Source organism: Colletotrichum fioriniae, assembly GCF_027942845.1.
Source record: "Colletotrichum fioriniae strain IMI 355084 chromosome Unknown scaffold_1, whole genome shotgun sequence".
Lineage (NCBI taxonomy): Eukaryota > Fungi > Ascomycota > Sordariomycetes > Glomerellales > Glomerellaceae > Colletotrichum > Colletotrichum fioriniae.
The window spans coordinates 17,125-41,250 of NW_027076837.1; the positions used below are offsets into that span (position 1 = coordinate 17,125).

The 24,126-nt window shown below is 51.3% G+C and overlaps 4 protein-coding genes across 4 annotated transcripts; 3 read left to right on the forward strand and 1 right to left on the reverse strand.

Moving 5' to 3' along the window:
- Window positions 1–2,701: 2,701 nt before the first annotated feature.
- N0V96_000001 (uncharacterized protein) lies at window positions 2,702–3,064 on the forward strand (the record flags this gene model as incomplete). The annotated part of the gene is made up of 1 exon (XM_065755785.1): window positions 2,702–3,064. One exon carries the CDS (start codon window positions 2,702–2,704, stop codon window positions 3,062–3,064), a length of 363 nt encoding a protein of 120 aa, XP_065615025.1.
- A 4,409-nt stretch (window positions 3,065–7,473) lies between these two features.
- N0V96_000002 (uncharacterized protein) lies at window positions 7,474–8,255 on the forward strand (the record flags this gene model as incomplete). Its single annotated transcript, XM_053191854.2, has 2 exons — window positions 7,474–7,535; window positions 7,595–8,255. The coding sequence occupies 2 exons, from the start codon at window positions 7,474–7,476 to the stop codon at window positions 8,253–8,255; spliced, it is 723 nt and encodes a 240-aa protein (XP_053050938.2).
- An 875-nt stretch (window positions 8,256–9,130) lies between these two features.
- N0V96_000003 (uncharacterized protein) lies at window positions 9,131–10,317 on the reverse strand (the record flags this gene model as incomplete). The annotated part of the gene is made up of 3 exons (XM_053191853.2): window positions 9,131–9,216; window positions 9,267–9,879; window positions 10,051–10,317. 3 exons carry the CDS (start codon window positions 10,315–10,317, stop codon window positions 9,131–9,133), a joined length of 966 nt encoding a protein of 321 aa, XP_053050937.2.
- An 8,950-nt stretch (window positions 10,318–19,267) lies between these two features.
- Window positions 19,268–22,330, forward strand: N0V96_000004 (uncharacterized protein; the record flags this gene model as incomplete). The annotated part of the gene is made up of 1 exon (XM_053191852.1): window positions 19,268–22,330. One exon carries the CDS (start codon window positions 19,268–19,270, stop codon window positions 22,328–22,330), a length of 3,063 nt encoding a protein of 1,020 aa, XP_053050936.1.
- Between the last annotated feature and the right edge of the window lie 1,796 nt (window positions 22,331–24,126).

Here is a 24,126-nt window from a genome sequence, read left to right on the forward strand (position 1 = left end):
TATCCGCTTAACGGTCAGCATCGCGTTGCTCGTCTGTCTCGATGACCTCATCGAGGACGCTGTGATGGATTCGGCCTGATACCAGACGTAAAGTGCAAAGGCAATAATGAGAGCAATTGAGGTTGCCTGACTAATGTGAAGGACATTAGCCTGAAGAGTGCCATCATTGAAATCCTCATGCCTCGCCCATAGCCCATGGAGGTTGGAAACCATCTCGGAATTGAGAGCAGAGCAGAAGGTACTGGGAATCAGAATTCCGAAACCAGCAACTAAAAGTAGTCCGGTGCCGACCTCAGATACAATGGCATGGAACTTTTGACTTGCATGGCGAATCCCCCCGAAAAAGAAGCATAAGCCAAGGCAAAGTAATGTTCGTCAAGATGTTCTCGAGAAATGCGACCTGGATGATAGGGGTTAGATTGTTTTCGTCGCCATTCTCTTGAGAAGCATGTTTCGTGCTTTAGAATGAGCACAATGAAGATGATGGTCTCGACCATTGATACAAACGTCGTCTCGATTAATATACCAGCCGCCTTGGGCATCTTCCAAGAGAACTCTTGTCCGGCGAACCCGAGAAGATTCGCTGACGGCACGACAGCCGCGGAGGCAGTCGCAAACTTGGAAAGATGCAACCCGAGCAAGAACCACAACACAACAGCACTGGGTACAATGGGCCATATTACGTTGACGAACATTGAGGCAGTACATGAGCTTCGCCAAAGCACACAGAGAAGGTGGCGGATATGAAACCCATCGCGTCCACTTTCGCCCTCATGTGCAATGCGTCTTGAGATTGAGTGGTGTGCGGCACGGAACGCATTCGTTGGGAGCAGCGGGGTTGATTCGTGGCTATGCTCCACGCCACCTTGAGCAGCCAATGGCGATGAGCTGATTTTATAATTGTCCGCCATCTATGGAAGGGAATTTCAAGGGAAATAATTGTGTCTAGTGAAAATAATAATGAGGTGCCGAGGGGTATTGATCGGCGACAGAGGATGCCCCAAGCCGTGGTTGAAGAAATAGCCCTGAAGGTGAAGAACATGAAAGAGATGTCACGAAGCTGAACCCCTAGCTCAAATGGCAGATGAGCGTCAATGTATCAAAGTCTTGGCGTGACAAAAGAAGATGGCACCACCTACGAAATGTTGCTTACAACCTTTGCTTGTTATGCACTGCCACGGGGCGCTAGTAAGTGATTGGCATTCTTTATGCAAAACGCGACGAATATGTTCTTCTGTAATAATTACATGGACAGTTTGTGAGGTTTGTGATGTACAAGAAGGCGTTGTATCCTAAACAGACTTGGGCTTACGCCGAGGCTTGATGATGAATGGCTCCGTTATCAGATGAAGAAGATATCTCTTCCCTGACATTGGGGAAAATCTGGTTGCCAGAAGAGAAAGTCAATCGATATGGCGGGGCTATCTAATGTAATGTACACTGCCGCTGTCTCTTCTAATGGACTACTTTAATGTCTCACAAGTAGCGCCGTGCTGTTCCTATCCCTTCGGCATCGTCGAGTTACTTACTGATATGGGGTCAAGCAAGTTGAATAGTTGTTTCGACACATGTGACACTTGACCGACCTAAGCCCCCCCGTCCCTTTTGAAAGACTGCTCGCTCAGAGAGTGATTTAGCCAACTATATTGTGAGTTCAAACATAATGTCGTGACAATCTCGATATGCGTCGTACATTTGCAGCTGACAGGCTCTCACGGCAACGCTTCAGTCTGCAAACACCACAGCTTCCCAACGACTGGACCCAAACCATGAGCAAAGACCATGCATGACACATCACATATCCTAGCGTTCACCTCCTGTCCTTTGGTTCTCTACACTGCAGCATCAGCTGGAAGGACAAGTACTGACGTATGCCCAAAAAGAAGCCTGTTAATAGGTCTTTGCACTGACTCGAGAGCCAAGCGCCGCTCTCTGACCCCACCTGACGCCGGCAGTTATGGACGCCCGCAAGCCGGGTTTCTGGCCCGTTCGTCGCCTCCCCGCAACCCACCCGCCGTGGAGCAGAAAGTCTCCTTTCCCCGCGAGTATTTCGCAGCCCAATTCGCCAAGAGGATTGTGCATCACTGTGCCAGGCAGAGACAGGGTGGGCTTCATATTCTCTTGAATCTGACAATGTGACCAAATCTTGCTAGATGAACCAGGAAGCAGTCACATATCAGCCTCCATGAGTTAACACCTACTTACGAATCAAATACTGCATCGAACATTTAGGTTAATTCTCCTTGTTTCTAATAACAGACATAAATGCTTTTGTTTTACGCTCAGAACTTTAATTGGAACTAGAGAAGCGTCGCTGTGGCGGCTACACGCGGAATTAACTTCTGTCAATATCAGACGATGTTTGATGAGGAGACAGACGCGAAACCTTGAACGGAATCTGACCTTGTGACCAAGCGTCTTGCCACCCCCCGTACTATTTCTTCCATCTCCATCCCAAGTAATGTGGCGGTATTATCCACCTTCCTTTCTAAACTTCTCTCTGGCCCCGACACAGCTGCGCCTTTAGTACTCGGCTCAGATAGGTGCCTCGTTATACTACCATAGGCAAGTAAGAATCCTAGTAAGCAGCTTTGGCTGGCTTTTGGGCGTCGCACCAAGTGCTGACTCACCTCTCAGAAGCCATCCAGAAGCATTAAAATCACCAGAAGATTATCACGTTCGTTCGTCTTCACGCTGCAAGATGTCAGAAAGCCCTACCACTGCTACGCGCAACCAGAGAGATCCCGGTAGCCCAACCATCACGGGCATTCCGTCCATTTTAACAGTTCTTCGCGAACCTGAGTCCTTCTCAACGATCGACGACAGACGAGGACAACAGTACCGCCAACAGTCTCCGGAGACTGCCTCCAAGTTAGCGCGTGAGACCCTCATCAGCATGTGTAAGACAATTGGCCTGGTCGGCGCACAGCTCAATAATGGGACGAATGACTCCGACTTCCAGCTAAGGCAGCTCATTCACTTGGCACGCAACATAACCAAGCGGTTGGACAGTCCTGAGCCAAACGGGCAAAACGGACACGCCGGCCCCCCTCGCATGGACTAGATAAGGAGTTCTCTGGGTGTCGGAAAACAGCGAAATAGCTCATTTGCATTATGGAAAGCCGGCAAACTGGAAAGATCACGGAGTTTCAGGAAGGCTTGCGATGAAATCCTCGACACAGCTCTGGAGAATAGCTTGCACACTGGACAGGGAGGAGGAATCATATGGCAGCATGGTGTTCGAAAGAAGAAACGATATTACATTTCTATTTCGAAACCTTGAAAATCTTTTCCTCGACGTATCGAATGATATTCAGTCGTGCAATCGTGAATAATTTCCGTTGACGTCCCGTTGACACACTGAGTGTTCACACACATTTGTGCTCACTCGCGTACGGTTCGTCAACTTAGTGGATGCAGATTCGGACTCGTTGCCTAAATATTCATCATGTCAGCTTACATGCTTGTTCTTCCAAATCCTTGCTTCGTTTCGCCTTAATTACTTGATAATCGAAGACTTCAACAATGAGACACTATGTCGCTACGATGTAACCAAACATTCAGCACTGCCGTTCCTGTATCGTCAGCTAATTTGAGTCTAAGAGGAGCTTGGTGTCTTCAATGCCTTGCGAAGCTTTTGCGGCTTTAGGTTCGTGGAGCGATGTCGTCAAGTGAGCTGCGTCGCCAACACGCTTTGCGTGACTATCAACAAGCGCATAGGTTTAGTGTTGTTCGTGATCTCATTTTACTTGAGTCAGGAAATTTGCTACATAACTGACATTACCATGACCTCCATTTAAAGGACCAGTACATCCATCCCGGGCCTTGGATGCTCGAACTTATTAACGTACGAGGTCTTCAGATCTCAAAGAGGCCTACAATACTTAGTCTTGAAAGTATGGAGCAATGTACTGAATCCATATTCATCAGAATGATACTTTGATGCGATATAAGGTACTTCAAGATATTGAAATGTAGGTTGGCGCATCTGCAAACGTTATGAATAACATCTGGCTCCATGACTGGCAACGGATATATGTTTGCTGCCTCGGGCCATTTGCCCCTCAAGCTTCCGGTAGATATAGACAGATGACGAGAAAAGTTCACTGATGTGTACCTAGGAAGCATACTTTAAGGGCGGAGGTGAAGCTTGAAAGGCTCCAACACCTCTGAACACATTCCACGAACGTCTTTAATCATTGTTCAATATCGTCATCCCAGCCTCTGGATCAGCTGTGCAATCAAAAAGGCACGGGGACTTGTACCTTCAGTTTTGTTCATAGCTTTCCATTCAAATGGGCTTTGGAGATTGAGAGCCAATTGAGTTGGTTGTTTATACCCGATTGCTTGAATATCAAGAAGAACCATTTCTGAAATCTCGTTCCTTGGACGGCGTTTGTCTGGGTAAAGTGGCTTTATGTCTAATATGACAGGTATGCTGGCTATTCTACTTACATTTTGCTTAGGCCCAAGAAATCTAGCTTAGGAGGTGGTGCTAACAGAGAGCTGGAAGAATTCCGTAGCATTGGATTCAACCCTGTTGTCCTCCGGTTCGCATGGTGCCCTCTTGCAGGACTGTGTGTCTAAGAATGTTCTAGTGCCGTTGTATACTTCTATCATAGTCTTGACTCTTTTCTGGCCAGAACTTGCGATTACCAACCAAAGACAGGTGGGGAAGTTGCATTTTGTATCACAGTGATTCTAATTCTACACCCAGATCTCAGCCATCTTACAGGTGCAGCAGACTGCATTTTTCCAACATGTGCGGGCTGTCAATGCAACTTGCAAAATTCAACGCCACTGTGGATACTGTCCATCTTACTCACCTAATAGCCTGAGATATGAAACGTGGCTACCCAGAAGATGGAGATGAAAATGATTGACATAACAGCTATATGTGTATAGTCCATTCATTGGGTGCTGGCATGAACGTGGGGCATACACACGGCCACAGGATGCAAGTTTGATGTCGTGACAAAATAAAGCTGTCAAAGCGGGCTTCATTCAAGAAACACAAGATGTCGAAAGGAGATGGGATATATGCATTATGCCGAAACTAAGAAAGTGAGGCGAGGAGTCAAAGCATATGTAAAAGACGGGAATGACGCCACGCCGTCGAAGCTGAAAGCTTTGACGTTCGCTCAGCCATTCGCCCTTCATTCCCAGGACTTTTCAGCACTGGAGTTTAATTAAGGACGAAACGAATACAGAAACAATCGATCTTCGATAAAGTCGATGTAACTAAACATGGCCGAGCAATGGCTCCTGTATCCATAATCATCTGGGGCCGCTGTCATGGCTTGAGCTACGTCTCGGATACAAGCCGGGGAACAGGGAGCTCCTAACTTCATGCTCTATCAACCAAGGCATTAGGAGACTTACCCGGCTTCGGAAGACTTCATCCTTATGGTAATGTCGGGGAAGCAGGCATAAAAGAACGCGAGCCAGGGTTTAATATCCAACTCAAACTTGTGACACGGTACTGGAGGCCCGCATGCATGCAGCAGTTTAGTTACGTAAAAATCAGATTAGCCGAACTCATGCTAGCAATATTGTCCCATTACCTTGCCTCAATGATGTGCAGTTCCCGTTTCCGCATGGGCTTTGAGGCTAGAGAGCGAGTGGGAAACCAAGAATGCGCACTGTTCGTCTAGTGCTCATTTAGACTACTGAAGACGATGCGTATCTAGAAGTGACTCCGGCTACCTGGCACTAAAGACACTGCCAATGATCTGCCAAACCGGAAATGCCGGCGTGAAAGGATTATTTGCCATAGATGGCTGTTTGTTGCCCACCGTTCACACCGAGACCAGGTTGCATTGCTTATCGATCTCATGCTTAACCACCGCGTTTTATACGCCTCGTTTACGCTAGACTTGGTTGGGAGAAGACGCGTCATTCAATCACATCTTGCATACTTTGACTTGGATGAACAAGAAAGCTCAGATAGCTTTCGAGTACCGACTTCAAAGCTCAGTCAGAATCATTTAGAAAGAAAGAGAATAGAAGAGATTGGCCCCGGAAGCTTGGAAACTATCTGACGGTGAAAAGAATTGACAAAATTCGGACGAGCTGCATGAACTCGATGGGAAAGTATTGTTGATGGATGAGAAACCCAATGAAAGGTCGGAAAGTCAGGACCCATCTTGGCAGTTGCGTTAGTGACCAACTCCAATTCCTCCACAGCAGGCGTATCATTGGGCAGTCATGGCTGTCATGGGTCCGGTAAGTTCTGTCGGATACTATTAAGCAGCATGTCAAATGCTGTCTTGAGTTGAGTTTTATTCTTTTATCCGTGGGCTAGTAAGCCTGTATGTGAATGGTGTGCGACATGACCAAGCTACGGCATGCGCCTCAAGATGATGGTGGTCATCGCAATTGTTGGAGGAAACTGGTGGGGATGTCGGCGAAGTTTGGACTGACAGCTGACATTTACCCCATGCCGCCTGAGACGTAGGAAGCGGCAACAGTCAGCGAGCGCCTATGTGGTGAATTTAGCCTCCTACAATGACAACTCTTACTCAACGTGGAATACATTCACTTCAGAGACTGGTCTACCAGTACAGTAAGAGTGTAGGCCAAAATTTAGGCTGAGTAACGAAACAGAGAATCACTTGAGCTTGAGCCAAGTCTTGAGAACCAGCTTTCCCTTAATTGGCTATAAGGCAGCGTGCGACAGGCATTAACAAGCATGAAGTTACTTGATTCAACCAAATGAAAATGCGGCTGATATTCTTCAGAAAGGTTTCTGCTGAAGCAGCGAGTATCCTGGTCGCGCCAACAGCTAATAGAGTGGACCGGTGATGCAGGCAAGGTATTGCCGGGTTAGCTGTTATGCTTCGGGGAACGATTCTAAATGTCGTAAACAAAAAAAAAGTTGAGACGGTTCTCGTTGGAGAATTTGATCAGGGTTGCCTCGATTATTTGCCAGCCGCTTCCAGGCCATGCGGAGCCGCGTACATCAGGATGGGCGGCGGTGCCAACGACCGGTCTCCGCCACCGGACTGTGCATCCTGACACTCACCTCATTGGTCGAAGCCTCTACAAAAATTGCCTTTCGAGGAGGTAGATAGCATAATTAACTTCGGGCAACACGAACTTCTCATGCTAAAGATCTTCGAGGAACGAACTGTTGGAGACGGAGCACCAAAATGATGCGATCCATTGGGGAGGGACAAGAACAACGGGCAGAGTGGGAAGAAACTGTTTAATTGCCGGACCATAGCTTTCGAAGGTATGCAGGGACAACTACTTAAAGGATGTTCTCCTCGACCTTTATTAATTGATTTCTTTTCGTATTCATCATCAACACTCATATTGCATTCTTGGCCTTTCCTCGACCTAATACCTCCTACTTACAAAACCGATTCTTGACAACCTATACTTATACATCGAAAGAACAATATACCTGAGAAACCTTGGTCTGATAATATTGTCAGCTACACAATGCGTTTTTCCAAGTCTCTTATCATCATGGTCGCGGCGACCATGGGTGCGAATGGCGCCCCGTCTGGCATGGACTCACGCGAGCAAAGGTATGTGGCGTGAATGAACCTGTCGACTGAAGGTAGGGCATTGAGCTAATTTGCCGCAGCGCTTTAAGTCAGCCAGCCCTTGTGACTCGACAGGCTCCCCCAGCCGTTCCGGCTGCCGCTCCTCCTGCCTCTGCTCCTATCCCACAGGCAGAAGGCGACAAGAAGGGGGAAGACAAGAAGAAGGGCGATGGAGACGGGGATCGCAATGGCGGGGATCGTGACGGAGATCGTAACGGTGGTGGACGTGACGGAGATCGCGACGGCGACCGAGACTGCCGTGAAGAAGATCGTGGGCGTGACAGAGACGGAAGATCGTGTTGTGTGCGAGGAGGACGCGGAGGAGGGCGCGATGGTGACCGCGATGGCGATCGCAAGATTGCTCGCGAGGACCGCAATGGGGATCGCGATGGCGACCGCAACGGCGGTGATCGGGGTGGACGGGATGGTGACCGGGATGGTGACCGAGAGTGCTTCCGAGATGGTGATCGCGGTGGTCGCGGAGGCGATGGTGAGAGACGTCCTCCTCCTCCCCCGGCAGGTCCTCCGGGCTTCCCCTGCTCCATTCCCCGCCCCGGTTCAGCCCCGCCCCGGTTTCCCGGCGCCTATCCCCCTGGTTTCCCTGGCGCGTTCCCTCCCGGCCCTCCTCCCCGTGGCCCTGATGGAGATCGAGATGAGGACAAGGGAAAGCCTGCCGAGGACAAGAAGCTTACCCCAGCATAAGTCATTGTGTCCTGTGATTGCCGACTGGCTGGGCGTACTCACTCACTTCCGATTTAAAGGTTTTCTGATTCTTGAAGGAAGACGTTGACGGCACACAAAGGTCCCAGCCATTGACACCCATTAAATGCAGACTCAATTTACAACAGTGTGCTATTGGGATTGAAGAATACGGAGATAGTAATTTTTTATTGCTTAGTTGTTTAGTTTAGTTTAAATCTGATGCGTACAAGCTGATCAAATATAATCTGCTTTAGTCACTTTGACTAACTAAACCCTTGCTCAGATATACTCGCAACATCGGGTACATCAAAGTTAAGCCCCGTGATACCTCGATCTCTTCGCATTAGGAAAGAAATTCCTGTTCGAGGGCTCTGAAGAAAGGAGGAGGACCTAGGTGGCAGGTGCTACATAAGTCGTCATGCTCTCAGGTTACTCATTAGGTAGACATTAAAAATCATCGAATTGTTGGCGGATTGTTGTGGGCGACAAATGATCTGATAACGTATAGCCTGGCTCCATCAACGAATGGTGGCCGGTAGCGTCATGTACAACACTGGCCACCCCTGCCCCCCCCTCACTCCCCTGAGAAAGAAATGCCAAGCAATTGCCCATTGAGACAAAATGGCTAGTCATTCATCTTGACTGTAAGTCAGTAAGAGTCAGGGTCGGCAAGCATTACAGTGGGTAGTAAGCAGAGATACACAAGGAGTTTGATAAGTAACCAGCATCGCACACTCCAATCGGCATGAAAGTGATATTCTGGGGCGCAAAGTATGTACATGCCCCTTAGTACATGTGGAGCTATAATATGAACAAGAATATAACAGCTCTCATCCACCGGGACCGTCAGTTCCTACTGTATTATAAGAATCTACCTAGACAGAAGGCCAGCCGCCGGACCACGAGATGACGTTCCAGCCAAATAGAGTCTGAGAATCGGCATAGCCAACGTCGGTATTCACTAAAATAGTCAGACTTGATAACGCATTGAAGCCAAGATTGACTACTCACTATAGTGATAGTAAAGGATCGCACCACGCTTAGGGTCAACCAAGACGCCTTGGCCACCGGGAGCATAGATTTTGTTATGAGAAGGAAGAAGAAGAGTGCCACCGCCGGCCAGGCAGCTCTTGCCGCTCTTGTCGGTATAGGGGCCATTGACAGAAGAGGCACGACAAACGAAAATCTTGTACTCGTTTCCGGGGGTCGGGCGGTTAGCGTCGAGACCGCAGCAGGAGCCTGAGCTGAAGAAGGCCCAGAAGGTGCCGCTGCGCTCGTAGACGAAGGCACCCTCGACGGGCTGAGGGGCAGTGGTGTTCAGAACGATGTTGTATGGGTTGCCGTTGGCTTTGGTTGCAGCCGCATTCAGAGGCACTTGGAAAATGTCCTGCCAAAAGGAGCCGAAATTCAGGAAATAGTTGCTACCAGACTTGACGAGCTGAGCATCGATGGCATTGTAACGGCTGCCGGCTGACGAAGCGACCCCGGTGGCGCCATGGTCAGTCCAGGAGCCAAACTCCATCGTGGTGGAGGTAGCATAACCGATGGCCGAGTTCTGAACGCCGAAAGAGGAGACGGTGTAGTACAGAATGTACTGATCGCCAACTTTGTTCACATCGGGAGCCTACCCGAGACAAGACCATGAGTATGTGCTCTGAAAGGTAGACATTTTGTCTAGTCTCATCAACTCCAACCCTGTCTGTTGATAGCCATGACGGAGGATCGAACCCTTCAATTGGAAGGCCGAGAAAGTGAAGATACGAAAGTGAGACGAGGAAGGCTGGACCGGACATACCCAGAGATCATCATTGCCCTTGAGGTTGATCTTACTACCCGATGGCAAGGCAGCTCCTTGGTAGGTCCAGGGGCCTACCAAATCGGGAGCCTTCCAAATGCCGATCTTGCTGCCAGTTTCGAAACGAAAATAGGTGCCATCATCGCGACGGACAACGGAAGGGTCGTGACTCCAGCACTGGCCGGAGCAGGCTCCCGGATTACCGTATGCCTGAACGGTGGCGCCCAGCAGCGCAGCTGCGAGTGAAAAGATGGAACTGAAGCGCATGATAAAGAGTAAATTGCTCGACAATGACAGAGAAACAGTTGATGCTATGCAGTGCTAGAAGAGAGTGGCTAGCAAAGAGATGGCTTGGAATTTCTTTGAAGAGGAGAGGCTCGCGAGGAATATAATAAGACAAACTTTGAAGTCGGAAGGGAACTGCGAACCGGTTGCCACCTCTGGAAGCAACCGAGATCTCGCCATCCGAACTCATCACGGAGGGTAGTACACAAAAGTGTACATCGTTCCAGGCTGGGGGAGCTCGATTGGCCCTGGGTTATATTGCCTTTTCGGCTTGATTGGCGGAATTTAAGCTCGCTGTCTGGGATGGGCCCTTGTTGGTGATGGGAGGACGATGATGGGCAATATACATGGAGCAGAGCCTAGGGTTGACTCGGCCAACGAGATGAAGGGCTGGTTCAAGGTGGTGCGGTGGACCGATGTTGCATGGCCGGACGACGTCTTCGGCGGGCTGACCGCTGACCAATTCACCAACAAGCTTCCTACGAACATACGAAGTGTCCGTACCTGACGGGCCCTGGGCAACAAGCAATGAGGGACACGCAAATGAAAGGATAATTGGGCTATGACGGCTCTAAGCGAGCAAGAAACCACCGTGCGTGCCGTCGTCTGTGGGTAGGAGATAGCACAGTTTAAATTAACGGAAACCTTGGAGAGTAAGAAGAGACTGTGAACGAGCCGGCCGAACAAGATATCTACTGTATTGGTTTGTAGGGAAGGGAGGTCGAAAGCCGGCTGTCCGAATGGTGCGCATGAGAGAATGAGACTGGTCGAAAAGAGAATTTGGAGTCTTGAAGGGGAAAATTGGGGCTGGTGAGTGCCGTATGCAGCCTGCAACTCTGCATGAGAAGGGGCGTCTTAAGAGCAGACGTACCCCGCGATTCAAGTCCTGTCACGATGGAATTCGCGCGGAATCTTCCCCTATTTGTGTCCAAGGATCCGTACAGATAGGCTTTGTGTGTCGAAGAGTCTGGTACTACAGAGTATCCGAACATCCACAGACTGTGTTCGTGGACAGGTAGACGACCACAACAAGCGCTCGAATCAAACGGAAGTATCCGCATCAGACGAGAGATTGATCGTGATGAAGTCACTGGAAATTGGAAGGGTTAAATTCTTGTGCATTAAAACTCCTCCAAGAAGCCTCATTACCCTTGCCATGGCTTGTTGTCCGAAGCTCTCTGGCCAAAACCTTGTCTTTATGCAGGGATAAGACGAAATTCGCCATCGTCAAGCAAATGGGCAAAGAAAATAGGGTAGTTCTGCCCGCTATGGTGGCATCACATCTGGAGCCGAAGGGGAGTCCGAAGCGAGCGGTCCAGAGAAAAGGGGGCTGGATTGTGGCCAAGTCTCCAGGTTCAGGTTGCCTACCTCCCTTGTATTGTTTTCTTTATATTTCGCACTCCTCTTTCATCCTAAGTGTGGTCGTCATATACGGTATGTGCCTGTGTCAGAATTAAGCTTCATTTTGGGGCTTGGTATCCGTCTGCTACGATGCATCTATATCCATATCCATAGGCTTAAGCTGTATCCGTATCCGTAGACGGTACGCATATTCGCCGGCTGCTCCATGTCTCGGTTGTTCGTCCGGATCAACGCAATCAACGCGATCAGCGGTGTCCGTGTGAGCGAGGGTAACGACAAGCTTGCCGTGCTCGGCAGAAAGACCTACTATGCATGCTATTCAGTGGAGTTTGGTAGCGTAATGGGCAGAACCCCAGTTCACACGGGCCATGGCAGGGAGTAAGAAAATCCCCGTTGGCAGTCACCTGAGCCTTTGTCGGAGGCTCGGAGGCTGATGCCCATCAGCCCCGATCCAGAGTCAGATTATCAACGGCAGAGAACCAATATCCGTATGGTGTCCTCATGATACAGTCAAGCGGCTACCAAGGAGGCAGCTGGCTTTGGCCTCAAAGCGATGAGAGACTACTTGACCACACATGAAGGCGACTTGTGGCGGCAGTCCTAACCTTCGGGAATGGTACAGTATCGGTGTGTTGATCAATTGCTGATACCGACCGCCTCATCGTCGGGCTTTGGCAACTAGCTCGGACTCGGAGGATCGGGAAATAGTTTTGGGTTGTGAATTTTGGCTCGTGGGTGTGCGAAACTGTGGGCGACAAGTGGGAATAACGTGGATACCGCGTGGGCTCTAAAGGAGGGAATATTCCGAGCAGCGTCTCTCCTAAGATGAGTACTCCACCCGTTGTCAATAGTGCACGGGGTATCCGTACACATACGAATATCTGTGTTATGATGTTCATAACTTCATACCATTCTCAACAAAAGCAGCATCACGCTGAAGCCATCCTAAGCGCCGTGCGCAGGCCCGCCCGCTCCCCTTTCCGCTAAATCTTCGCCGGTGTGAACGGGAACAAGATAAGGAGGGGAGTAACCGGACCTATCTACTCCGTACTGCGTAGAGGAGACATTTGGGTGCCAGAACCGGAGAGCTCAAGCGGACTGCAGTGGATTGTCCCGCTCAATCGGCGGACAGCCAGCCCGTGGCTGTCCGTTCTAGATGTCATCAGCCATTTCCGAATCACCCGGAACTTGAGGCATGTCAGCCGGACCTCGACGGAACAGGGGCCGGTGTCTAGCTACCATTGTTCATGTCGGCCCTCCCTTATGTCGGCCCAAGCCAACATATCCATCTCGAAGCTGCGATGCCTAAGAGTCATCTTTCTCTTATGGCAAGCTTGAAAAAGCAAATCAATTCAAGTGCTGGGTGGGCACTACACTGTTTTATTGAAATTGTATTCTCGTACTTGTGACTCACAAAGAATTTACTTTCTTCGATAACGAGGTACTTAGAAGCTGCGATGCCACGGCCGCCAAGTGATCATCATTGCGTGGTGGCGGCTACTTCATTATGCGTTCACATCTCCGACCTGTGCATATATCAGGTTAGCCCTTTTACGAGCCAACTGAGCTTGCTACGGATATGTCTTTGAGGATAATTATGCCGTCAAAGACCGCAAACCCCACCCGAGAGCTGACTCCTGACTCCTCCAGTTGGGACCCTACATGTGTGGATGGTCCAGAGGTTGAGGGCGAGGCTTGGTTAATTGGGAAAGGTGGACGGCGACGAGCTTCCTGTTACGGGCTTACCGGGGCCCTGCTGCCTCACTGGCACAAACTCTATACGTAATGCTCTGTACCCGCCTAGGTGAGAAGTGTCACGGCTCACCGGTTCACAGGGTTCCTCACGCGGGGCCCACTGGTTCGAGGTTAGGGCGGAGGTATCGATGGATGCCATGTGGCCATGGCTGATCGGCAAAGAGTCACGGACGTAGTTTGGTAGTCAAGGGTCCAAGACTCCAAAGGCCCAGAGCCCGCGGGGGAGGGGTTTTTGGGAACTTGGGACATGAAGAGCCCGGCGCTCTGGATCTGTTACGTTACCAAAAGCTGACAAAACTAACATCTGCAAACCAATCGTGTACACGTATTTTAAAGCCTGCCTTCACCGTCTCTCTACGGATAGACTCCAAGTTCATTCAGTCATCAGTGAGAGCCTCGCTTTTCTGTCTTTCTCGCCGGGTGACCAGCTACCTCTCACACCAGCTATATTAGCTTCAATGGGTTATCTGTATCCGTATGACACCATCGTAATATGAACCATACTCTGTGCACAGTTGGTATCGCCGACATGCACTCCTTCATCCTCCATGGTGAAGTCTCTGGTTCCAAGGGTTCCTGAGCCATACATATAGGTCATGTATGATCCTGGGGGTTACAACTTTCGGTAATCCTATGAAACTACTTCTGCTTGGACTTGTTCCTGGTGCTATCCAACCCAGGAGTCATGCTGTACGTTAGGGTGAATAGTCTGACGAGGTACGCCCGCCTCTTTCGCGCGACGGCGTTCGGAGGGGAATTTGGGCTTGTCTGGCTAGTGCTGACTAGGTCGTGCCGCCCATCTCATGATGGCTGAGACGAAAGCACGGCCCAAAGAAACGTTCATAGCCACGCGAGCGGAGTAGTAGACTTTCAAGAAGTCCAGGAGCCACTTTATCAACCAAGTTGGGCTTACTCTGGGGTTTCCAGCTATTCAACCTTCTTAATCAGGGTGACAGCCTGACGGGGTCCTGCGAACTGGCGACGATACGATTTCTTGCCAATAGTTGGAGTGCAGCTCACGAACTGCCTCACGGCGAGATGGTGTAGCGCAGCTGATACGGAGACTTCAACTCTGAACGATGCTACTTTGGGAGCGTCGTTCCGTAGACCTTTGGCTATATCTCGCCCTACACTAGTCGGGTATTACACAATGCAGGAGAGATGCGACCCTTGAGACCCGTACGCTGTATCGACAGGACGTCTGCGCCTAGAGCACAATCAAGAGACAACGGGCTGCGCCAATCTCTCCTGGATGGATGGATGGATGGATGGATGCATCTACGCATGTTCAACTGGCATGGCAAGCTGGCAGAGGTGATGGTAGGTTATCTGCTGTTGACTTTGTACGGATAGAACGCGAAGACTGATACCCCAACCAACCCAACCAACCCAACCGAGACGGACCGCGAACATTGGGCCAAGTAGCAGAATAGCGATCGGCAGCTTCTAGATGCGGACAAAGAAGCGATGTAGTGGGAAATTTGACATGGGGAATCATTAGTCATAGCTGCCTATACCTAAGACCTACTCCGTACACTCCAGGCTACCAGTCTCTGGACCCTGACTCCCTGAGGGACTGACCATCAACATATCAAGTCAATCCGGCCTTGGGAATGGAAGTTGGGCCATCACGGCTTTCCACGGTTCACATCAGGAAGCTGAGCAGCGATCGCGCGCCCTGGATATCCGTACAAGTACTCCGTAGTATTGCTCCTTATCCAGACTACGTACTCCACACACGCAAGACGAATACCTGGCATGATGGCCAAATTTGCCTGCATTAGTGCAACTGCGACTGCAAGGGGCATGTCCTTTGTGATCGCTGATAAGCGGCCAAGGGCTTCGGGTTTGCAACGGTTAATGTTAATGAGGACCTTCTCTGCAGCGTTAGCACTTTTTTTTTTTTTTTTTTTTTTTTGTGTTTTTATTTCTCTTATTTCCGCGCAAGATGGGAAAAGGGGTTTAAAGAATGAGGCCTAGTGCGTGTAGGAAATACAACCTAGAAACAGCAGGCCAAGCTTGCGTAGTGGTAGTACTGCAATACTGTGCAGTAGCCAGGTATCAAGGGGGATCTAGATTCTGACGCTCGTTGCAATTCTGACCAGCCCTCTCGTGTTTGCTGTTTGCCTGCATGGGCGTCGTGATTGTTCTTCGGCTGCTCATTTGGATGGGTGGATGGGCAACAATCTTTGTTTGGTCTCCGTGTCTTGTGCCCTGAATATCCATAGTGCTCCGTACATTGCACAGTACGACCACGACGACAAATGCTTGCACAGTGAAGCGAAGTGGACAACATGGCTCGCCGCGGGTCGATGACAAGGTTGTGGCCGGCGTCGCCATGTTGCATCCTCGGCGACGGCGACACAGTCCCTGGAGGAATCAAAATGCGACCCAAAGACTTGGGTTCAATAGAATATGGGCGGACTCCTGGAGCTCCGCCCTTGAGGAAGGATACATATTGAAACATTGCAGTCTCAACTCGGCGTTGGGTGGGCATGAATGTGGATGGCTCATCCGATGGGAACCTCGGATGGACGGATGCGTCGCAGTTGGGGGCCAATCTCGGAGCAAAAGGAGGAGTTGACGAGCAATCCTCCCTATCCATGTGTACTGCGTACTTTGTCCTTTTGCACGGAGTATTTGTCCATGCGTTGGATACATTGGCAACACCTTTCCCGAGAGTGAGAGTGAGACTTCAGTGAATCTAGTGAGTCCAGTCAGCAGAGTTCATGGTGATATTGACATGTAATTTCCAGTGCTCGATAGTTGGCACCTGCATGGCACAGTTCAAAACCGGACGCGACGATCCATGCTATGCCATGCCATAAGTCCATGACATGCAAAGGGACCCATGCCATGATGATCTGGACTCTGAAGTGAGAGTCGAGCGTTGTTCAACCCTATGGATACTGACAGACACGATAAGCCGCGTCTGTGTTACTAACATTTCAGAATTTCTCCTTCCCAATCGTGCCAATCTAAAAATGTCATATCAGTCAGTCAATCAAATCAATCAGCGAGGCACAATCAACCGAACTGGGAGACCAGGGCCTGGATCCTTCTGGTCGCCGAGCGTGGTGCACTCTTTGCATGCTGCGCAGTCTTACTGCAGCGTCGGGCTCTTGGCCTTAATCACCCTTGTTCCTGGGCTTTACCAGGGCCCCTTGCGAGACAAAATCACCAATGGTTCCAATCCTTATCGAAGAAAACTGACTGTCATTGTCACCTCGGGTCCGGGATGGGTTAACAGTAGATAGCATGGACATTCTGCCGAAGTCCAAAGCATCATTGAAAGGCGCAGACGTTTCTTGCTGTGAGGTAATGCAAGGATATAGGTACAAGTATAGCGTATGATCCCTAGACCGACTGAATGAGCTCTTCCCTATTCTTACAACGGATGACAGAGTGTGAGGAAAGAAGCTTGCAAAGACTCCTGGGGTTGGCCGCTGGGGTTGGCGCTTTGTCACAACCAGGGCGTCCCCCACGAATTTACCTTGCTGCCAACAGTCTGGTAAGATGGGGCCACAAAACCTGATCATTTGGACTACGAATGTCCTCGTTCGTAGACGACCTAAGCCAACGTTGAGCAGCAGATCCCTTCCAATCTAAGTTACGAACAAGCATGGTATTCTGTGTACTGTGCATAGCGGCATCCGGACACCCAAGGTAGATAATTAGGCCAAATCGGTTGCAGCTCTCGAGTGTGCAGCACTGCAGACGCCGACGGACGGGACGGAGGACAAGCACAGGGACGGCGTAGGATGCTTAGTTCAGCAAGGGCTGTATCCGTATGGTCGGCTCCTAGCCAAGGCAAGCAAGGGCATGTAAGGCCGAGCAGGGCAAGGTACATGTCAACGGGCGTTTCTCAGGTTGGTCCAGCCGCAGAGGAGACAAGCCGCGAAGGTGACGGACGCGAAGACTGGAGTCTGGAGCAGGCATGGTTTGAATATCTGGGGAATATGCCCCTTTCATTCTCATTCCGGGAGCTCGTCTCATTGACAGCGTCAGTGTCAGCTTACTTTGGTCCGCGTGTGACCCGGTGTCTTGCTTTACTTCTGCTGCTTTGTTTCTAGTTTGTTATTGTGTTTCCCTCTTTGCAGGTTCTCAAATCTTACCTTACGACTGGATCAGCCACGCGCAGACTCGACGAAGCTGTCCGAGAACCGAGTGATTCCCGTACTTCACCGGGCCGGCAGAACGACAACTAGCTGCGTACAAACGGGCGCTCTCCACGCAATCGCTACGACACTACGGATGTTAAGGGATCCTTCGAGCATAATCCGAAACTTGAGCGGTGGCGCGAATCCCATCCGGAAGCGACGATAATCTGTTGACTCTGGATCATTTTTCTCGGCTATTACTTATAAATCGAGTACTCCGTACGCACCACGTCGTCTTGGCATCGTTCGGCCGTCGAAAAAGAATTGAATGGATGCTGCTGCAAAGAGGTCTCATTTGTGATCTTGGCATGACATCCTTCTTTCCACGAACGCTGCTCTCATCCCACGATTCTCATCTCACCAAAACGCATTGAGTACCTACCTACCTGACCGGGGCCTCTAATGATCAGCAAACTGTTTTTGAGCGTACGTGAGGAGTCATTCTCTTTGCTGCCCTAAGCCACTCTCCTCTTAATACCACCCTGCCCTCTGAACCATGCTGATGAGTGAGTGCTTTTAGTCCTGCCGTCCGAGGTCCCATTCATTCATCTGAAGCGGGCCACACCGAGCGAAGGAAGACGACTCAATCCTGGACACAAAATCTGCAGAAAGAGAAGATCCAACGGGTGAAAAATAAAAAACGAAACGGACGAAAGAGAATAGAGGCAAGATACGAGGTGGACAAAAAAACAAAAGGAGGGAAAACTCGGCCGCATCCGCCCATCTCAGCGGGCGCAACAGACGCACCACAACCGCCCAAGACACCCTAAAACTGACCGTCATTTGGGGAACGACACGCCACAGGAGCAGCGCCATTGGCCCCTCCCGGAACCTTCTACCCCAAATCGGCTGGGCTCCCGGCCGCCCGCACCTCAGTACTCACCAACTCACTCTCACTCTCACCCTCACACTCACACTCACACTCATACTCACACTCGTCCCTTTCACCACCTCCCTCATCTGCGTAACTGGGCTCATCTCAACAGGCTCATCTCAAGGAGCACCGACTGCACCAACATATCCTTACCTGTCCCGTACCTTACGGAGTACCTACCTTACGTTGGTTACCTTATCTTTATGGGAGTGAGCTCCCTCATTGCTCATTTCGACTACGTAGGCCCCCCAAAGGTACCTTATCTGCCCAAAGCACCTTGCCCAATTAGGGTACTTTGTACCTGAGGTACCTACCTACCCTGTACCGATCACATCCCGTACCTCTAGGTATATTGCTCTGCAGCAGTGCACCTTACGGTAAGGCAGGCACTTGCCAGGTTCTTTTAGGGGACTTTTGAGTCGTCTTATCTTATCTCGACTCACTCTGGGGGTGGGCTGCCATTCACTCACTTCTGTCTGTCTGTCTGTCTGTCTGTCTGTCTGTCGTCTTCGTCTTCGTCTCCGTCTGCCTCCCTCCCCCCCCCCTCTCTCTCTCTTCCAATCCCATCACTTCCTCTTCCTTTGCGAAAAATCCTCTGTGCAGCTCTTTTCGCGTCTTGGATATCGACGTTCGCGACAGCTGCAGTCGCTACAGCATTCTTTCCACACCAAACAACTCCCGGGATAACCTGTAACTCGTCCAGACCGGGACTGGCCCATCCACAGCGCGTGAGCGGCTCTTCGTGAGCAAGGCGTCTCTACCGGCAGAATCATCCGCCAACATGTCCGGCCGAAGCGCCTATGTGCGCAAGAAGATCACTCAGGCCGAGAAGGAAAAGGCGAGGGCAAGATCAAATACCGGCGGCATAATAGCAGAGTATGAAGACCTCACCATTCCCGAGTTTCCGCTTCCCCAGACCGGCGCTTCTTTACCTGTTGGCACCGGCATCGGCACCACAAATGCACGCTTCCTCAAGTTCTCAGAGCCTCCACGCGACATCAAGCCAGGCACACCCAGCATAGGCAGTGGCAGTGGAAGCAGTGAGGGCGGCCGTCGTGACGGCAGCTCCGGGCCACTCGACGACTTCGCCTATGCCCGCGCCCGGAGACCCACTATCAAGACGGAAGATGTCTCGGGCATTGAGAAGTCGGGCCTGCGAAGCAGGCTGGACAAGAAGAGTGAGGATGTACGGAGAGGCCTGGCCAAGACTTTCACCTTTAAGCGCAAAGACAAGGAACCCGACTTCCGTCCTGAATCCGTCGCCACCGTACGCCCGGGTCAACATCAGAATCCATCCCCAATGTCGCCCACGGAGCTCGACTACACCTATGAACAGTTCAACATGGATACGATGCAGCAGGTGCACATGCAGCGGCAGATGCACATGCAACAGCAACAGCAACAACAGCAACAGCAACAGCAACACCACATACAGCACATGAATCAACAAATGCGACATCAGGATATGGATCTGCCTACATCGCCACCCCCAGCTTCGAAGTTGCCTCCTGTGCCGACCACGCCGCCCATAAAGAGATGGATCGGCGCCGGAAGACCTGTTCAGAGGTGGAATAAGCTACGCAAAGACCCCGAACTGTGGGATCCGAATGGGGACGTTCTCGTCTTCTTCGGGCACAAGGGCCAAGCCCCACGGCCGAACCCATCCTTCAGACTATCCTCACACATAATCGAAGCCACTGAGTCGAGGTATCTCATCACGTTGCTTCGGGAGGGCACGACCGAGGAGGACATCTACATGCCCCCATCTCCACAGGGTGCACCTCCCATGCTTCGGCCACATATGCGCGGTGGGCAACCGACACCGCCCATCTCGGAGGATCTCGGCGAAGCTGATGGGCAAATTTCGTACGAAATGTACTTCCCGACTCCTGCAAACATGACCAAGACGGAACAGCTCAGAAGCCACATTACAACAAGAAACGTCTTTGCCTTGCTCTATCACGCATCTCTGGTTGGGTTGACACTTCACCAGGCTCTCTCCGACCTGCACATGCGATTGGATGCCTACATGCCACCGGACGCGGACAACGTCGGCATGATCCTGAATTATCTGTCAGCCCGGGGAATCGATGATGTGCGCAACGACCCGGAAACGGCTGTCAGCTTGCTAGCATGGTCTGAAGGGTCAGCTGTGCGATGGGAGGAGGGCTGGCGGGAGAGTTTCCTACACTGCGCCGGCATGTACAGCCAGCTGGAGACATGCGCCGATTTTAAAGACCTCACGCCCATCACCCGCGCGCTCCTGGAGCGGGCATGCCTCGAGACGCAGCTCCGCGTACAGGCGGCCGAAGAAAGACTCGTAGAGTTCCAGTATGGCGACATGTGGCCGGCAGGTGTCGGTGGTCAGGCAATGGCGGCTGCAGACCGTTTACAAAAGTTCTTCTTGAACCACTACCTTCACTCACAAGGAGCGTGGCCGCCGGCGCAGACAACCGGTCTCCCAGACTCCGACGGCGAGGACATGTGGCTGACAAGGAGCGTGGCACAATCATTGCAAAAGGACTTTGGGGCACTGTACGACTACCTTGTCAACCGTGATATTGTCTGGGACATGTCCGAGGCGCGATCAGGGCGCAAATGGATGATGCAGAGTGAAAAGGACAAGGGATTTGACGCCGATATCGACATTCCCATCACAGACATCCTCGTCGAGTTTGATAATAAGCTGCGGTTTCCACATATCCCTCATCCATACCCCATGGTACCCGAATCCATCCCGCCAGCGCCGTCAAAGGAGAGCTCCATGTTCAAGAAGAAGACTGGCGCAGGTGCCAACAACGGTGTCCGAGCGGGTGCCCTGGAACGACGAGTTCAGTTGGCATACACCGAGGCCACTAACATTTATATCCTTGGTTCTGACTTTACACAATCAGACTTGATTGACGCCTTTGTGAAATTCGAAAAGAGCGACAGTGTCACTGAGGTCGATCCGGCCGTAGCCCGACGGGGACGTTGGGTTTTGATTTACGGCATTCTCCAGACGCTGGCGAGTGTGTCAGTGGACGCCCCCAACGTGCGATACCGCGACGGAGTGCCGTATCATCTGTCTCCGCGCCTCAGGGGCACAAGGGTCCCTCCATGGAAGGGCTCCAGCACGACAGACGAGGCCTCGCACGAGCTGTCTCACTGTTGGATGGTACAGCACAGCTGGAACACGCCGAACAACAGCGGCGCTGAGAGTTCGGGCGGATCAGGCAATACCAGTCCAGTGCATAACCTCGCCCGCCCGTTTGCGTACCCGCGCGCCCCGGCTTCGACAACATCGCGGGGGTCTGGGTACCAGACGACCGGGACCCGCTCCATCCACTCGACGGGTTCGGCACCTCATTTCAGCTCGGCGTACAGCGTCGTTAGCGAAAGCGACACAGCCAGTAGCATCCGTACACCGGCATCGAGTCGACCAGGTACGAATATGAAGAGAGCGCAGTCGCGAGATAATGTCAAGGGACTGGGCGGCGGACCGGGAAGCATGCGCAGTGCCACCACGTTTGGCGGCTCCGGCGCCGGCGGCGTAGACCGAGGAGAGGCAATGGAATTGCCCATTCGAAGGCGTGACTTTAGCGCCTTCTTGGATACCAACGGCTCCCACGGCAGTTATGCGCGTTCCAGTAGCGCCTCGCAGCACGAGCAGCAGTCGCTCCCCTTGCCGAGCAACATCACGGGGTCAGGAGGCTTCCTTGCACTCGACGACACGTTGGATAGGAAGAGCGCGCGGGGCGGGTATAATCACGGACGGGTGAAGCGCGAGGGGTCTGAGACGGACAGCATGGCGCCGCGAATTCGGGACTTTGATTTGGATGTGATTGATGATCATGAGCCATGAGGTGAACGAGGCCAGGGCAGCCAGGCCATCTTGGTGATGGAGCTGGCGTGATGGGACGAACAAACTTTTGTATATAATCCCGAGCTAGACCACGGCCACGGCCTGGGGAGGGAAAAGCGTTGAAGAGAACTGAAGCGGGATGGGGACATGATGTAGCAAGCGAGAGATATCAGGTGGCCAGCTGTAGATATCTTGGGTTGGCTTTGAGTTTTCTCTTGTCTTGGGGATGGACATAAAAGTTGGAGATGGGATAGTTTAGTTAGTACGTTGTGTTGATTTAGTGATACCCGCTAATTTTTCTCGTATACTACTGTTTTGGTTGAATGAGACACGAATCACTGCTTGATTACCACTAGTCTTACCTACCTTGGAGTAGATACATGGCGATAGCACTCGAATGGTAGGTGTGAGTGAGGCGTGATGTTTGATAGACTGTATGTCGCTTGTCTGGTCTGGACACCCATCAAGATGGTCTGCCCCGGATTGCTTAATTGGGTCAAGGAACCTAACCTAAATGGCACCCTTCTACTTAGGTTGGAGGTCAGAATAGGGATGATTGGGATCACGAGGACCCTGGCACAGGAAAAGGCGCAATTCAGAGACATTTGTTGGTCGTCAGAATCGACGGCGGCGGTGACGTGGTTTACCTACGTACCTGGTAGGCATTTTACGTTGGTAATTGCAACCTTTTTTACCTTGCAGCATTGGATGTCTAAGGTAAGGTAAGGTAGGGTAAGGTAAGTAAGTAAGACAGGTATGAAAAACGAGGTGAGATTGGATGGGATAGAGAGGGCGGCTCGGGTTAGGTAGGTACCGTAGGTACCGTGGGCCGGACTCGCTCGCTTCTCGTTACCATTGTCCCATTCTCGTAGTCTTGAGACTCCACGTGGACCGAGTTAGGGGACTTTTAGTGGGATGGGTCGAGGCCAGCGCAAGCCCAGCCCCAGGCCCCAGGCCCCAGGCCCCAGCCACCTCATCATCTCCACTCTTTGATTGTTTTTTTCAGATACCCGTCGTTCCTTCTCGCTGTACGGATGGATACCTGTTGGGATGCTTCATTGGCGGTCAAAGGGCATATTGGTCACTGCCAGCTCTAGAGAAAGGCAAGGCTTCAGAGTGGATGAGATAATTTCCATTGTTGGGTAATGAGTACCGAGTATGGATGCTCGGTACCTTGTGAAATGGCAAGATGGGGATGTCTTGATGGAAGGAAGAGGAACGATGCTGGAAACAACGTTATGATGGATGATGATGACCAGCCCCGCCGATTTTAGGTTGGAGTATCCGTACCTTAGTTCCTCGTGTAAAAGTGCCGGGGGTCACGAAATTCAAGACACAGAATTGGCTGAAAACATTGCAAAACTCCACGTTGGATGAGTTGTTTGCCATTGGACGGTTGGGGACTTGGGGTCTGCCTGTCTGGCCCTGAAGCTGCAGGTGTCCGGGCTTCCATGGAGTGAGAGGCTGTACGGATACAGTACACTACATAGTCTGGAGTCTGGACCACGAGTCTACTGGAGGTGGTGGTCGTGGTGGTGTATGACTCTGCTGGCCGGGAAACCAAGGCCTTGTAAGTGATACGGAGAGACGATGCGATTGGCAGAATTGACAGCGCAAAAACTCCACCATCAATGAGCGCATCGCCCCGTTGGTTCCTCTTCATTCTGCAGCACCCATGGTTGAAGTGACCGCCTCATCTGTAAGATGACGACCACGTATGCGTACGGACGTCGCGAGAGAGTCGCAAAGGCAGATGGTGTTTTTGTACCTCACAAAAACACCGTGTAGGTGCCTAG